The sequence below is a fragment of the Paramormyrops kingsleyae genome, chromosome 1, assembly GCF_048594095.1.
Source record: "Paramormyrops kingsleyae isolate MSU_618 chromosome 1, PKINGS_0.4, whole genome shotgun sequence".
In the NCBI taxonomy this organism is placed as follows: domain Eukaryota; kingdom Metazoa; phylum Chordata; class Actinopteri; order Osteoglossiformes; family Mormyridae; genus Paramormyrops; species Paramormyrops kingsleyae.
The window spans coordinates 71,946,720-71,961,644 of NC_132797.1; the positions used below are offsets into that span (position 1 = coordinate 71,946,720).

At 47.1% G+C, this 14,925-nt stretch overlaps 1 protein-coding gene across 2 annotated transcripts in view; it reads right to left on the bottom strand.

Annotated features, from left to right (window-relative positions):
* Positions 1 to 153: 153 nt before the first annotated feature.
* The window catches only part of col4a2 (collagen, type IV, alpha 2), a 49,471-nt gene continuing 34,699 nt past the window's right edge, over positions 154 to 14,925 (bottom strand). Inside the window, exons 18-48 of one of the 2 annotated variants that reach the window (XM_023825952.2) lie at positions 14,760 to 14,808; positions 14,557 to 14,664; positions 14,266 to 14,412; positions 13,858 to 13,929; positions 13,568 to 13,719; positions 12,975 to 13,047; positions 12,678 to 12,784; positions 11,531 to 11,714; positions 10,576 to 10,617; positions 10,235 to 10,309; positions 10,026 to 10,121; positions 9,119 to 9,340; positions 8,743 to 8,904; positions 8,488 to 8,658; positions 8,209 to 8,352; positions 7,786 to 7,911; positions 7,319 to 7,500; positions 7,178 to 7,241; positions 6,949 to 7,023; positions 6,145 to 6,252; positions 5,693 to 5,800; positions 5,481 to 5,552; positions 4,820 to 4,945; positions 4,541 to 4,657; positions 4,203 to 4,364; positions 3,975 to 4,073; positions 3,663 to 3,809; positions 3,306 to 3,422; positions 1,695 to 1,886; positions 1,313 to 1,599; positions 154 to 1,189 (exon numbers count right to left, since the gene is read on the bottom strand). In XM_023825952.2, coding sequence (XP_023681720.2) covers positions 935 to 1,189; positions 1,313 to 1,599; positions 1,695 to 1,886; positions 3,306 to 3,422; positions 3,663 to 3,809; positions 3,975 to 4,073; positions 4,203 to 4,364; positions 4,541 to 4,657; positions 4,820 to 4,945; positions 5,481 to 5,552; positions 5,693 to 5,800; positions 6,145 to 6,252; positions 6,949 to 7,023; positions 7,178 to 7,241; positions 7,319 to 7,500; positions 7,786 to 7,911; positions 8,209 to 8,352; positions 8,488 to 8,658; positions 8,743 to 8,904; positions 9,119 to 9,340; positions 10,026 to 10,121; positions 10,235 to 10,309; positions 10,576 to 10,617; positions 11,531 to 11,714; positions 12,678 to 12,784; positions 12,975 to 13,047; positions 13,568 to 13,719; positions 13,858 to 13,929; positions 14,266 to 14,412; positions 14,557 to 14,664; positions 14,760 to 14,808 — 4,041 coding nt within the window. In that variant the 3' untranslated portion in view covers positions 154 to 934. The remainder of the gene's footprint in view (positions 1,190 to 1,312; positions 1,600 to 1,694; positions 1,887 to 3,305; positions 3,423 to 3,662; positions 3,810 to 3,974; positions 4,074 to 4,202; positions 4,365 to 4,540; positions 4,658 to 4,819; positions 4,946 to 5,480; positions 5,553 to 5,692; positions 5,801 to 6,144; positions 6,253 to 6,948; positions 7,024 to 7,177; positions 7,242 to 7,318; positions 7,501 to 7,785; positions 7,912 to 8,208; positions 8,353 to 8,487; positions 8,659 to 8,742; positions 8,905 to 9,118; positions 9,341 to 10,025; positions 10,122 to 10,234; positions 10,310 to 10,575; positions 10,618 to 11,530; positions 11,715 to 12,677; positions 12,785 to 12,974; positions 13,048 to 13,567; positions 13,720 to 13,857; positions 13,930 to 14,265; positions 14,413 to 14,556; positions 14,665 to 14,759; positions 14,809 to 14,925) is intronic. The other variant, XM_023826036.2, reaches the window with a different exon arrangement.

Consider the following 14,925-nt stretch of genomic DNA (forward strand, 5'->3'; position numbering starts at 1 on the left):
TTTCATCACTGAAATAGGTTGTAGTGACCCTGAAAAAGCTTATTGGAGATCCTGTGTGGTCGTCTGGTTTCTTTTTGTGAGCCATTACTTCATTCATTCTAGTGTGCACATATGTCAAGGTGCAAGGAAGGCTTGAACAGGAATGCAACAAAATTGACTTTTTTAAGAAAATGTATTTAGCAATTCATCTTGAAGATGAACCAACAACTTCTTAATTACATCAAATACTTTATGAAACATTGTAACGGCACATATACAATGAATGATTAAAATGTTGCTTGTACTGTTAGACTGCACACAACTCTTCAAGTTTTAGCATTCATGTTTTGAATCCCGCAGTCTTCATTTTACATGTATGTACGGTTCCATAATAGTGAAAATGGAAAAATTGAGTGGACAGAGCTTTAAAAATGGTTTCAGTGCATTTTTGGACAGACTGTGTTAGTTATTTAAATACAGATTTAATGCAGACATCACAAACTAATATAGCTTCATAAAAAGTTGATGGGGAGGCTTCGTGTTGGAATGAAAAACGTGTTAAAGGATTGTTATGGCAAAATAAGCCTACTATTATGGAAGGAAACTGAATCATCACATCTGCAAACATCTGTCATTTGTTCCATTTGCCAGATGAAGAGTGTTAGTGGTTCTGCAGAAGTGCTAAGTTCTGTTCCAAGCTAACAATTGAAGGACTGGTTAAAAGAAGCAGTGCATCAATCTTTGGTCTGGCTGTATGTTCTTTAGCTACGGATGAAACCTTTAAACACATGACTGAGGTAATAACTTAAGCACCATTTCAAGCATGAAGTGAGTTCAGGAGCCGCCATTCTCAGGATTCGGTGTTTTCTTTGTCCTGTTCACTTCTTCGTCTTGTTTTTTTTGCAGATCCAAAGAAGTCGGGGGGGGGGGGGGGCAGGGTTTGGGGTCTAGGGCTTCACAGGTTCTTCATGCATACCTGGCAGCGGCTGATCCTGGACAGGAGCTGACCTGCCTTCAGTGTCTCGGACTCTGGCTTACTGTGAAAATTCTGCTCGATGGACGTCAGCCAGAAGCTTTGCTTGTTGGCGAAGTAGTGGCAAGTCCCCTTGGCCCCGTTGCACTCGATGAAGGGCGTGGTGCGGAAGTCCTCCAAACAGGAGCCGGGGGATACCAGCGACTGACCGCCTCCTTCGCCGCCCGCCGCCGTGTGCTGGGAAAAGCAAGAGAGATGGGGTCAGACCCTTATTGCAGAGCACGTGCAGGGGGGCCAGATGCCTTTGGGGTATCTAAAGCCGGAGTCAGTGTGGCACAAAACAAGGAATCGACGCCTCACCATGAGGAAAGAGTAGCCGATCCAGAGACTGCGCCAGCCATGTGGGCACATGGGGATGGTGATGTCCTGGCTGTGGATGGCGATGGCCACCGATGGTGCCTCACACACCGAGCAGCGGCTGATGTACGGTTTGATCTCCTCCTCCTCCACAGGCATCATGGGGATGGGGGCGGTGGTAGAGAGCCAGTAGGACTTGTCATTGCGGCTGGCGTAGTAACAGAGGTCCCCGGGGTTGCAGTACAGAAACGGCATCGTGTTGAAACGCGGGAGGCAAGACCCAGCCAGGCCTGAACATATCAATGTCAAAACACACAATCAGAATGTGGGATTCGCAGCAGGAACATGTGAAGATCCTGACGCCCTGGCAGGTGGCAGGACTCACCCAGGTCCTGGTTGTGGGCTTTCTCCTGGCCCTCGAAGTAAAGCAGACTGTACCCCTCCCACAGCTTTGCCATGCCAATCGGGCACATGGGCGTCTGATCGGACTGGCTGTGCTTCACCAGCAGGTATCCCACGTTCACACTGCGCCCTGGCATCCCTGGGGACCCCGGGAAGCCCGGCTGGCCTCGTTCTCCTACAGACGGGGGACAAGGGGACAAGGGGAGAGCGACGCTGATTCGCCTTCACTGTGACCTCTGCTCTGTCCGTCATGAAAACAGACTCTGAATTAGGGGTGTAATGATTCTCCAAATCCACGGTTAGTTCAGGTCACACCTCATTTTTTATTTTTTTTGGGGGGGGGGGGGGGCGGGGTTATGGTACGAGCTTGTGTATTTTACACGTTGTCTGACAGCTGAGGAAGCTTTTTTTTAAATGTGACAATTTACGTGCGTTTTATCTATGACACGGTTGCCTTCCCTATATTCCACTGGATGACCAAAATGTTCCCAGACCGCCGACATGAAAGTGCACCAGGGCTCTGTGGTTATTGTCCATCTTGTGATAATGAAACTAGACTGGCTTTTACCATGCATGATCAAACAATCATGACTAGACCAAAATAGTCATGTGACAGATAATACGATAAGCGTAATATTAACGAAATATACAGCTTGCCCTAACTCTAAATATAATAAGAATTTTGTGATTTATATAGTGTTCATTGCGAAATGGAAAAATGAGTTTTATGACATTAGTAATGTTATGGGAGCTCAACAGGCTGCATCTTTGGCATTAAGTTGGGGTTGCGGGCAAGGGGTGTTGAGGTTCTGCCTTCTGGAACCTCAACACGAGAACATAAATGTTTGTATTCCACTTTTGGTCTCGATTTCAGAACCATTACCCCATTACTCTGAATATACCAAGCTTGAAAGTAGGAGGTGGGGTAAGAGAAGGAGATGGAGGGAATGATTTAGAAAGAGATTCTGACAAGGTTGTATAAATGGGACTTTGCCTTTTGTGAGTTTATGGAACCAACAGCACTCGATATATAGTTCCAGTCAAAAGTGTGGACACGCCAACCCGCCTACAAGAGAGAGCGATAGAGTGTCGCATCACATGACCTGGCTGCCTGACCTAAACACAGCAGGAATGGATTTGGAGGAGTTTGACCAGAAAGTGAAGGAAAAATGACCAATGAGAGCTCAGCACAAACGTGGGAGCTCCTTCAGGACGGCTGGAAAAGCATCCCAGGAGGCCGCCTCATGGAACTGGCATAGAGGGGACAGTAGGGTCAGCCAGTCGCTGGAGGAATTGGGGTTAAGGGCTTTGCTCATGGGACAAAAATAGGATCACAAATATTTGTTTTTGGTTAATACTTTTTTGGTCAGTGCATAATTCCATATACAGTATGTTATTTCATCGTTTTGACATGTTTATTGTAAAATAAGAGAATAGTGCAGATAAACCTTTGAGTGGGTAGCTGTGTCCAAACTTTTGACTGGCGTCGTATATAATGTTCTGCCTTTGCTGTCAGTGTGGGTGATAAGGCAGAGGTATTCTGAACCATACTCCCCAGTTCAAATCCCCCTCCTCCATCCAGACGCATCCTTACCTTCAAGGCCCTGCAGACCAGGGTGCCCAACTAGTCCTTGATCGCCACGGTAACCCGGTGTCCCTGGTTTGCCACTCACTCCTGGCATGCCCTTCTGTCCCTTTTGTCCAACGTACCCTTAGGGCCCCCATGAGGGCAGAATTACACATTAGATTGGGTTTGGGTGGGAGGGTAGGTACTGGGCCGGGTGCTGGACTGGTGACTGGTCTTAGCTGAGCTCAGCTGCATAGAGCTGAACTGCTTCAGCGAAGCATTCAGAGAACTGAGAGAACTGAGACAAGCTTATATATTCTCTTCATACAAATAATAATAATAAACAACAACAAATGTCATATAGGAGGACAGTGAGTCATCTACCTGGGTCACCGGGGGGACCATGGGGGCCATTCTCTCCAGCCCTTCCTCTTGGGCCCTGGATACCATGAGAGCCCATGGGGCCCCTCTCACCGATCTGCTTGACAGGGAGGGGGGCAGGACCCTGAGAGCCAGTCTCCCCAGGAAAACCTTTGAGGTCCCATTAGAGAAAAATCAGGATGAGAATGAGCACCGCAATGGACAGGCAGCCTCGTGCTGAGGTCACTGCCAGTGCCTTTCCGCACCGCTTCTGATTAGATGCTATATCTCCTGACACATTATTAATTATCATCCCAAGCAGGACGATGGCGTTACCTGGAGGTCCAGTGTCTCCCTTGGGACCGACAGGACCCAATTCTCCATGGACGCCAAATCGCCCAGGAGTCCCCATCTCTCCTTGCTCTCCCCTTTCACCTTTGGGGGACATATGTCACAGTTCAGTTAAAAAAGCACCAGCTAAATCCCCTCAATTACGTAATTAAACTACAGATCCATTGTGCAGCTGCTAAACAGCACAGTCATAGAAGGTTCCAGACCCTGTACCTTTCAGTCCCGAGGGTCCATCTTGCCCTTTGACCCCTGGATGCCCTTTATCTCCATAATCACCCTTCTCCCCTTGTTCTCCAAAGGTTCCAGGGAGACCCCTGTCCCCCTTTTCCCCCTTTGAAGATGGGACCCCGGGGGGACCCTGTGCCCCAGGGTAACCTGTGAAACATCATCATCATACATGATCCAACTCACACAGAAACAAACAGCAATGAAGCTGCAGTACAAGAACATCCCCAACCTCCACTGCTTCCAGTATCTAGATAGTATTCTATCAGTCCTTAAGCTTCCATCAGTTAGAGGATTTGGTGCCATCCTATCCATCTATGACCCACCTTTAGCTCCTTTTGCTCCAGGAAATCCATGGTCTCCAAGTGAGCCCTTCTTGTCTCGGCTTCCCTGTGGTCCTGGTAGACCTGGAGGCCCTGGCAGTCCAGGTAAGCCTAGAACACCTGAGGAGAGCATGTATCCAGCAAAATTATGTTCTGTTATGTTCCATGGCAGACTGACACTTGGCTTCATTACCCCAGGGTAAGGAGACAGGGTCTGGCTGTTTGCACACAATGCATCTTCAAGGTTTCAATGGAATATCTAACCACCGTATTCAAACTAACCAGGATCTCCAGGAAGGCCGACGTTGCCACTTGACCCCGGCAAGCCACCAAAAGGACTTGGGATTCCAAACCCTCCTTTAGTTCCCTTCACTCCGGATTCACCTTCAGGTCCCCAGATATCCAAGCCTGTCGAAAAAAAAGAATAACACTTTCTATGAATGCCATGTCTATAAGGTTCTATGAACACATCCATAACACATTATAATGCATTCATAAAGCATTATAGACATGGCTATAAATATTTATAAAAAGGCATAACACATAGCCATGATATGCATAAGAAATGCTCTATGAAGCTCTCATCTACAATCACTGAAGAAACCTTCAAAATGCAGTATAACATATCCTTAATACTTATACTGACTATTGTAATGCATTACAAAGGTATTTATAGTGCAATATAGATGAGCTTCATTTTAGTTTATGAAGTATTATGTTCAGCATCATAATACCTTATGACTATCAACACAAGATGCTTAATGCTTTATTAATTCCTATACTGACAGTTTTAATGCACTATAGGTGAGCTGTAGGTAGAGTGTTACTAAAAAAGAACCATGATTTTTCCAGCTGGTTCTTTTTCAAATACAGAATTTTTCATTTTTATGAATAGTCAGCCTTAGCATGGATCTCACGTCGCCCTGCTCAAACTGGGGAGTACCTGGCAGTCCTTTGGTGCCCTTTTGACCTTTCAACCCATGCAGGCCAAAAATACCCTTGAGACCAGGAAAACCTGCAAGAAAGACACACAGCACTTACAATTAGTCTAACAAAGAAACGAAAAGGCATAAGTGACGAGCGTTGGCGGACAGGCGTGGTAGATGGAGTGCCGTCATAATGACTGGCTTCTGTGCATGGTGACCAGTCACACACCTGTTTGTCCTGGAAGACCTGGTGCACCATCAGTGCCCGACTCGCCCGGGATCCCCGGCCAGCCCTTCTGGCCCGGACTGCCGGGGAAGCCATTCATTCCCTTAGAGCCTAAAAACACAACGTCAACATTCAATACTTCTGCTGATTTTTACATGAGGAAAACAATTTACTACATAATAATAATAACAATGATAATACTCAATATATTATTGATCCCCATGGGGAAATTCTCTCTAACCCTCCCCCAATTTGCTCTCTGAGGGTGAGAGCAAACTGGCCACGAAGGGCAGCCGCCCATAGCAGCTCCCGCAGATGTGCCGAGACCAGGCTGGAACCGACAACCTTCCGATCACAGGCACAGAGGTTTAACCCACTGAAGCACACGCTGCCCACATAGCAGTTGCGGTGGTGGTTCCTGTCTTTCAGTAGAAAGCTGTGTATTTCCTTCTTACCTAGGTGGCCTTGTGACCCCAGCAGCCCTGGTTCTCCTTTCATACCCTCAATGCCATCGAACCCTGAGCTGCCGTGGTCACCGGGCTGACCGGGACGTCCCCCAAGACCTGTAGGTGAAACACAGCTGTCAGCAGCACAATTACGACAGTTACTGCGGCACACTAAGTGTGTGCGTGAGGAGGCAAGACGGCCGGGAGATTCTTCCACCCATCCACTTTTTTGTACTTGGTTGCCCTTTTCAGGGTCATGGGGTCCAAGGTCTATCCTGGAAACTACAGGTGTAAGGCGGGGAGTGAACTGGGATGGGCCACCAACCCATCACAGCATGGAGATTCTTATTGGCCTTTAATAATTCTTAAAACAGGGGATGGGCAGTCTTTTCCAGAAAGGGCCGCTGTGTATGCTGGTTATCTCTGCAACTCCCTAATTAGATTCTTAATTAGGGGACTGATTGGCTGAAGAGTCCTCACACCTGGGTTCGAACAGCTGACCTACAGGTTATCCCAAAAACCTGCATACACACCGGCCCTTTGCGGATAAGATTGGCCACCCCTGTTGTCCATGTGTTGGTCCATTCACACTATTCTACCTCTGCTTTTTGGCCCAATCAAGAATCCTTCAGGTCTGGCTGATTTGGGGAATTTGGGCCCATAGTGTAAAAACTGCACTGCTCTGCTGGTTGCACCACTGGTGTTTGTTTTAAATGTTGTTTTGTTTCACAAACCAGGTTTTGTAATGAAGTATGGCATTAATGGCAGGACACAAGCGTACCTTGCATCCACATCCCATTGTCCATAACTTACCATGGTCTCCAGGTATACCATCTTCACCTCTCAGTCCCGTGGAACCTGGCAGGTTGATGATCGGGCCTTCTTCACCTGCCCAAACAAGCTCCTAGTTAAACCGTTGAACTAGTGAGTAACACTACAGTTCTGTTATTCTCCTCCAATTTTAAGATGAAAGCTACAGCTCTGAATGTAACCGTGCATCTGATAGGCAGAGACCCACAGTAATAGCCGGTATGTTTCATACCTTTGCCCCCCTTCAAGCCCGATTCCCCAATACGTCCGTAGGCTCCTATTGATCCCTTGTCACCCTGTAACCGTAACACCAATGAGCATCATTCGGGAGCCATGCCCAGTGTTCAAGTGCTGCTGGGCTGCCCCTACTTACCTTGCTCCCAGGCAAGCCAGAAAACCCCTCAACGCCTTGGTTTCCAGTGGGGCCTGGCATCCCCTTGATCCCTATCAGGCCCTGCGACCCAGGACTGCCCTGGGTACCTTTCTCCAGGCTGGGCTCTCCAGGCAAGCCATCCAAGCCAGCGACACCTGGCACGCCCGGCATACCCTTGGTACCTGGAGGGTTAGACACAACCAGATGGAGAAACCTCTCATCAGCAGTTACCTGGGTGCAACCCCTGTAAAGACTTCAGCTCCAGTCAGAGTTCCTAGCTGCAATGCTATGCACCTTTAAGGGCTAGCAATCAGTGCCCTAGTGCAGTGTTTCCTAATTCGGTGTGGGGGGAGGAGTTATTTAACCCCGATGAATGATGATGACCGAATGATTCATATGGTTGAAATGAGCAAATAGGGGAGGGAACTAAAATGTGGACTGTCTGGGGCTGAGAAAGGCAGGCTTACCTCTGGGCCCTACGAATCCTTTCACTCCTTCTTTCCCAGGATCGCCCTTAACCCCCTTCATCTCTAGCTTCATGACTATTGGGATTGTTGGTTTTTCACCTGGAGGTCCGACCAACCCCCTCTCACCTGACACACACATGCAGGCACATATAAACAATACACAAAGGTTATATATTTTTATATATAACCTTTTATATATTTTTCTTTATTTTATAAAGCCCACTTCACCATTCACTAGTCTAACACAACAGATCTGTGTGTGAATAAATGACATTTCATCAGCAACCTCTGGTGTATTGGCCAGTCCCTATGTATGCTATTATTACTACAGGCTTCAGGAAGCTCTACTCAGCTTAGCCTGCTGGTTCTATGAGAGATGATCAAACATAAGACACCAGATCAGCAGATGGTCCCCAGACTTACCCTTTTCGCCTCTTTGCCCGGTGACACCTCTCTGCCCTGGAGTACCTATGAAACCAGTCTCGCCTTTCAGACCAGGATGACCCTTTAGACCTTTGAGGCCCTGCTCTCCAGTGAAGCCTTGCAGGCCTAATGAGCCTTTATAACCTGCATGGGAACAGAATTGCAACTGGATAACGGCAGATAAAAAGCAACTATGTTACCTTAAACTGCTTCACCATCTGCATGATGGCTTACAGAAATGAGATGCCACTGCAGGGCTGGCGAGCGATAGACACAAACCTTTCATTCCAGGCATACCACTGAAGCCGAACTCGCCTTCTCCCCCTGGATCTCCAGGAGACCCATCGCTGCCTATTAGACCAGTGTCACCTGGGTCTCCTGGGAACCCCTTCATTCCCACTGGACCGGGAGGTCCTGAATCACCCTGAAGCCCTTTAACTCCAGGGATACCTATAGGGCAAGACAAATAATGTATTTCTCACCACAGTTCATCAAGATCCCCAGATATTCACCCAAAAACCAAGAGAATCTCACCGGGTTCACCAAGTGCCCCCTGAGGGCCTGAAGGCCCTCTCAGTCCTGTTGCCCCAGGGTAGCCAAATATTCCTGGTGGGCCTGCTTTTCCTTCTTCCCCTTGCAGACCGTGAGGACCCATCTCACCCTTGAAACCAACGATACCAGGCATTCCAGACATTCCTGTGGGCAAGGTTGAAGTTGAACTGGGCTGTTGGAGCAACCTGCAACAGCTTGATTGTATCTGTATTTATACTTTGTCTCTGTTAATTATATTTCATTGGTATTGATCTGTACCTGCAACCCTAACCAGGATAAGCAGTTGAAAGGGTGATGGATGGATGGATGGATGGATGGATGGCATTGACCCCTTGTACTGTTCTGAGTTATTTCTCACCTGGATAGCCATGTTGGCCAGGATCCCCAGAGATGCCCTTCAGACCTTGAAGTCCTGGAGGTCCTGATTCTCCAGATGGCCCAGGTAGTGCGTCCAGAACCTCCCCATGGTCACCCTTCAGTCCAGCATCCCCACGTTTGCCTGGTCTTCCTGGAATACCGGGTGTCCCTGGCTGGCCCCGGTCACCTGGTTTACCCCCATCCCCACGGGGGCCCGTAAAACCTGCAGTTTGTCACATCAAAATGCCGTCTTTTAAAAAAATGGCACATTTCTGTCCTATTTATGATAATGATTTTTTTTGCATGTGGTTAATTTCACATACACCCAGCCACTGCAGTTGTGTTTACCTCCACTTAGACTCTCAGACCATGCATTTGTGTGGGACCCCCTGTTGGCCAGAAACTGTCACTACACTAAATATTAACACATTCCTACAGCATCTTCTGCTAACCAGCTAGCTAGCCACGATCTTCAGTCTGCTCGCTAGCTATTTATTTAGTTTTTGAAACATCTGAGGGGGCAAAACATAGCTGGAAAGTTCAAGTCCAAAAGGTACAAATCCAGACCAAGATTATGTTACAACCAACCAGTTAAGCATAAAGAGTCACAGAGTACTCAAGTGGTTGGCTGAAACAAAACCTTGGTCTGGATTTGTACTTTCTGGGCCTGAACTTTCCACCTCTGTGACACAGAAATAACCTACCCCTGTCCAAGCTTATGGTTGGCTGGAACAGTTCTTGTATAGCTGGGCATTATTCTCATTAATATACAATATTATCAGAAAAAACATTTAATTTTAGCCCATAGCATAATTAGCTAGGTGCTAAAACACCAGCATGGTGTAACAGAGTTGGATGTTGTGAAACTGAGGAAGAAATTGGTAAGTTAAGATTAATCAGACACTCACCTGGGCGGCCTGGCACCCCTCCTCCTGGATCTCCTCTCTCACCTTTGAGACCTTCCTCCCCAGGCAGTCCTGGTATCCCTTCACGACCAGGCGAACCTGAGGCAGCAAAAAGGCTTTTAAGATCTGACAGAGCTAGGTCTATATTTACCATCTCATTCTTTGGAAAATTTCTTCAATCAATAACGGTTTTGGAGCTGAAACATCATTACCTGGGTGACCATCGATGCCTGGAGGTCCAGGAAGGCCCCGTTCACCCGGAGGCCCTGGCAGAGCAATGCACTCTCCTGTGAAATCACAAGAATCACACACTGCATAAGGCCCATTATTCTTCTCAACGCGGCCATGTCTCATTGACTGCATGCCGGCGAAAGGGTCTTATGAATTACGCCACAACAACACGACATTCAGTATGTCAGCATGTGCTGCTGCATCATGGGAAAGCCAAGGTGAGGTGTATAATGCTGAACTGATACTGAGATCAGAGAGAAAAAGAGGACATGGAGGTTTTAGGAGGCGACGGCAGCACAAGCTGTGCAGTTGGAGGCGATACCTGCAGCGTTCATGTCACCACCATGTTCCAGATCACAGCCTCCTTCCAGAACCAAGAGCAAGGGGTACCACAGAGGAAGGTTAGGGTTAGTCCAGTCATACACGCACATAGGCACCATGTGCTGAAGCTACAAGCCCATAGGTCACAGCAGAGCCCATAGCCCATTGAAATGTAGCAAGACTCCCGGCAGAGCATGGCGTCAGTAAGTTAACTGAGTTTATGTGTTGAAGCTTCAGACTAGGGCTGCAACTAATGATTATTTTGATAATCGATTAATCTGTCGATTACTTTTTCGATTAATCGATTAATCTGTCAATTACTTTTTCGATTAATCGATTAATCGGGGGTGGGGGTGGTGAATGAAGACTTTGCGTTAAGTAATCTGAATAATTGCATGAAATAATCCAAAAACTCCACAACGTCACATAATACATCAGTGTCTCTCCGACCTAATTTCAGCAAATTATCGTCAAATTCTGGCAGAATTAAAACAAGACACTGTTGTGTCCGCCTCCAGCATTTTTTAAACGTTTTTTTCAGTTCTCCCAGAATTCATCACGTAAGCTACTCAAGGCACGCCATTGGTTCTCGTCACCTTTTTCTTTTATGGCGGTTGGCATTCAGCTTAATGGTACTTTACTGCCACCGCGGCTTTGGTTAGCTTACTGCTCCCAAATTAGGAGGTAGCCACTGTACTTATGTGTATAATACCGTAGACCCAACTAATTGATTATTAAATTAGTTGGCAACTATTTTAATAATCGATTTTAATCGATTAATTCGATTAGTTGTTGCAGCCCTACTTCAGACTGTAATTACTATTATAAATATTGTTAATCGTTCAGTTAGGCTAGTATGGCTATACACAGCTGAATAAAACTGAATGCCTTTATGCGCACTGTCAAGACTCAGTAGAGAGATCAAGAAAGATTAAGAAGGAGAAGAAGGGACTAACCCGGAAGGCCTTTGGGGCCAGGGGGTCCTGCTTGGCCATCAGACCCCGAATCACCAGGAGGACCTGGCAGCCCCTGTTCTGCACCCAGAACTATGCCGGGGTTCCCTGGATCCCCATGGGGCCCTGGAAGGCCGGGAGAACCCTTCACTCCCTTCTCTCCAGGAGGTCCAGCGGGCCTGTCGCCCTGAAGCACAAACCAGAGGATACATGTGAACAAAGACACCCACAGACAGACAGACACACACAAAAGCACACAGGTTTGTAATTATATCTTTGCGGGGACTCTCCATCCATTTCTACGGGGAAAACTCTAATCCCAGCATTACAACATTGACCTCTACCCAGCCCTAACCTTAACCATAAGTAATCAAACAATTTAGAACTTCTGGGAAACACTTTACATTACGGGACCCAAATACTTAGTAATAACTCAGTTATTACTGAAGTACAAATCATGAACAAATATAGTCACTACTTGTGATAAGATGCCTCATGATTTATTGATGATAAACAAACATGAGATCAGTATTTCACTTGTTATTCATGACTCATTCCTTCAGTAGTTCCTTAGTAGTTCCTTCAGTAGTTCCTTAGTAGTTCCTTCAGTAGTTCCTTAGTAGTTCCTTCAGTAGTTCCTTAGTAGTTCCTTCAGTAGTTCACAAAGCTTTACAAAGATGTAGAAGCATAGGTCCTTTACTCAAGGGGACACAAATAATGTGTACATGCTTGCTTAGTGCATTAATTTATCAGTAACTAAGTGTTTTTATGTACTGATCCCACGTTCATCATTAGTCAGTCATGATGGGTCATGTATTCCATCTAGGAACTATATTAGTTAATAGTTAACTAACTAGTTAATAATTAACTAATAGTCCCTGCATGAAATACATCAACCATCATAATTGATTGATGAACTCTTAGTTAATTAATACATTAAGTAAGCGTGTACTACTACATTGTATCCCCTCAAGTACAGTGTTAACACTTGTGTTATTCATGACTTGTTCCTTCAGTAGTTCTTCAGTGGTTCCTTCAATAGTTCACAAAGGTTTACAGAATTAACAGATATAGTGACAAATATAGGAGCTGCTTGAGAAAAAAAGGACATCGGTTAATATGTAGCCTCCAGAAGAGAGGAGGGACTCACAGGAGGACCTTGCATGCCATGAATTCCAGAAAATCCACTAGGTCCAGGTTCACCTGGGTTTCCGGTGTCCCCTCCTACACCAGGGTCCCCTGGGTCACCCTGAGGTCCTACGAAACACCCAGAGAGTCACCAAGCCGGCTGCTAATTCAACCATGCAAAACACCTGCTTGTTTGCTATCGCCGTTAGCATTTTCAGCCCTGTCATTAGCTGGAGACGCCTCTAAGAATCACAGGCTGTTCCCTATGAAGCGGAAATGAAGGTCACATTGTGGGCAGGCGTCCGGGGGCCGCAGGTACCTTTTTCGGTGGCTTCCCTCTGCTCTCCTTTGCGGCCCTTGGGACCCGGAGACCCTGCTTGACCTGGGAAACCCTGGAGATGTATGATTGAGAAGGAGCTTATTAAGGAGTCATGCATGTGTGGCTGCATCCGCAAATGGCTTGTTTTATGCTGCATTATCTCATCCCGTGTCCAAAAGGGAAACTGATTTCACAGAATCCAGGAATTACAGTTACATAAAGAAGGCACTGAACCCCAAATTACATTTATTCATTTATTTGATGCTTTTATCCGGCTTACAATAGAGGGAAGGGTTACAATGTATCTGACATTTATAGTGCAAAGCTCTACTAGTTAATAAAAACTGTGTGAGCATCCATCCATCCATCCATCCATTTTCTGAAGCCACTTGTGCTATTCAGGGTCATGGGGGGTCCTGAGCCTATCTCGGAGACTACAGGCGCAAGGCAGGGAATAACCCAGGATGTGGCACCAACCTATTGCATGAGCAATGTTAGGTAATTTGAATAATACTGAATAAGGGGGCCTGTGTGAATAAGAATAGCTAATCTGACAGTGGCTTGTGTGTCATCCCCAAAAGGTCACAGCTTACCGGCAATCCGTCTTCACCCAGTGGTCCGGCCTGGCCTCTGTCTCCTGGTTGGCCCCACTCGCCTCGGACGCCATGTGTGCCGGCTGGCCCAGGTGGGCCCGCACGGCCGGGTGGGGACTCCACAGTACTGCACTGGCAGGGCCCCGGGTCTCCTAGAGGAAGGGGCCCATAGGAGATACTCAAATGGGCTCAGGCCTCACCTGGGAAGCACTTTGATATTCGGACCAAGGATGTAGGCTGAGAATGCAAGAACAAGCAATCTGCCATGGAGACAGATGTCAAAGCTTCACCTTTAGGACCTTTCAATCCAGCAAGTCCTGGACGCCCAGTTTCACCTAGTAAACCTTTAAACTGAATTTCCCCTGAAAAGCAAAAAATAAAAAATAAATTGATGCATGAACCATCATTTTGCCCATCAGTGCTGCACACAATAGCCATCTGCCCCCCCGTCATGGCGTCTCCCTAAGCAGCAGAGGTCACTCCTCTCCACACTGCTGTTCTTCTTTGGTCCCACCATAGCACTGGTGTCCACTTACCCAACGCTCCATCCATGCAGACCCACAGATGGACCATGTGTTTGCTCCCTCCCAGCTCCCTGCCAGACAGTCCACATTTTTGCTCTACCGGGAGCTGGGAGGGAGCAAGAACGTGGTCCGTCTGCAGGTCCACGAGGACCGGACTGGGAAACACTGACTTACAAGACCCTTTAGGACCGGGGGCTCCAGGAAGGCCAGGATGACCATCATCACCAGGAGATCCAGCGATCAGGGCAGGGGCTCCGGGAAGGCCAACAGGTCCTTTGATGCCTTTCTGTCCCTTCTGCCCAGGGTGGCCAACAAATAAGCCTAGGAATCACACAAAACAATAATGTTTGGCTTATTTTTTTCCAACTGTAAAACGTTCTTTGGACACCAAAGAACTAGAGAGACAGGAAGAGTAAAGGACAGTTCATGCATTTGGAACTGGTCATGCCCTAAGTGCCGTCTTACCACTGCTGGGCTTGGGTGGAGGTCCGGAAGGACCTGGCAGACCCTTCTCTCCGCGTTCCCCGGTCTCACCCTGAGGGCCCATCTCACCCTGAGGGCCTGGGGGCCCCACTGCAGTTTCAAAACAAGCATGGATTGGATGTCAGAATGAATAATAGATCAGGTGATAATCCTAAACATTCGTACTCAGTCATCACATGACATACCTAAAGCAGTCCCATAATCTATCACGTCACCAGGGTCTCCCCTCTGACCCTGAAACACAAGTCTTGGTGTTATTCAACAAATACATCAATTACACTTTGGTAAAGTTACTAACATATGTGTGTTATTACTGCAAATAAATATTAATGGGGACCCAAAATTCTGACC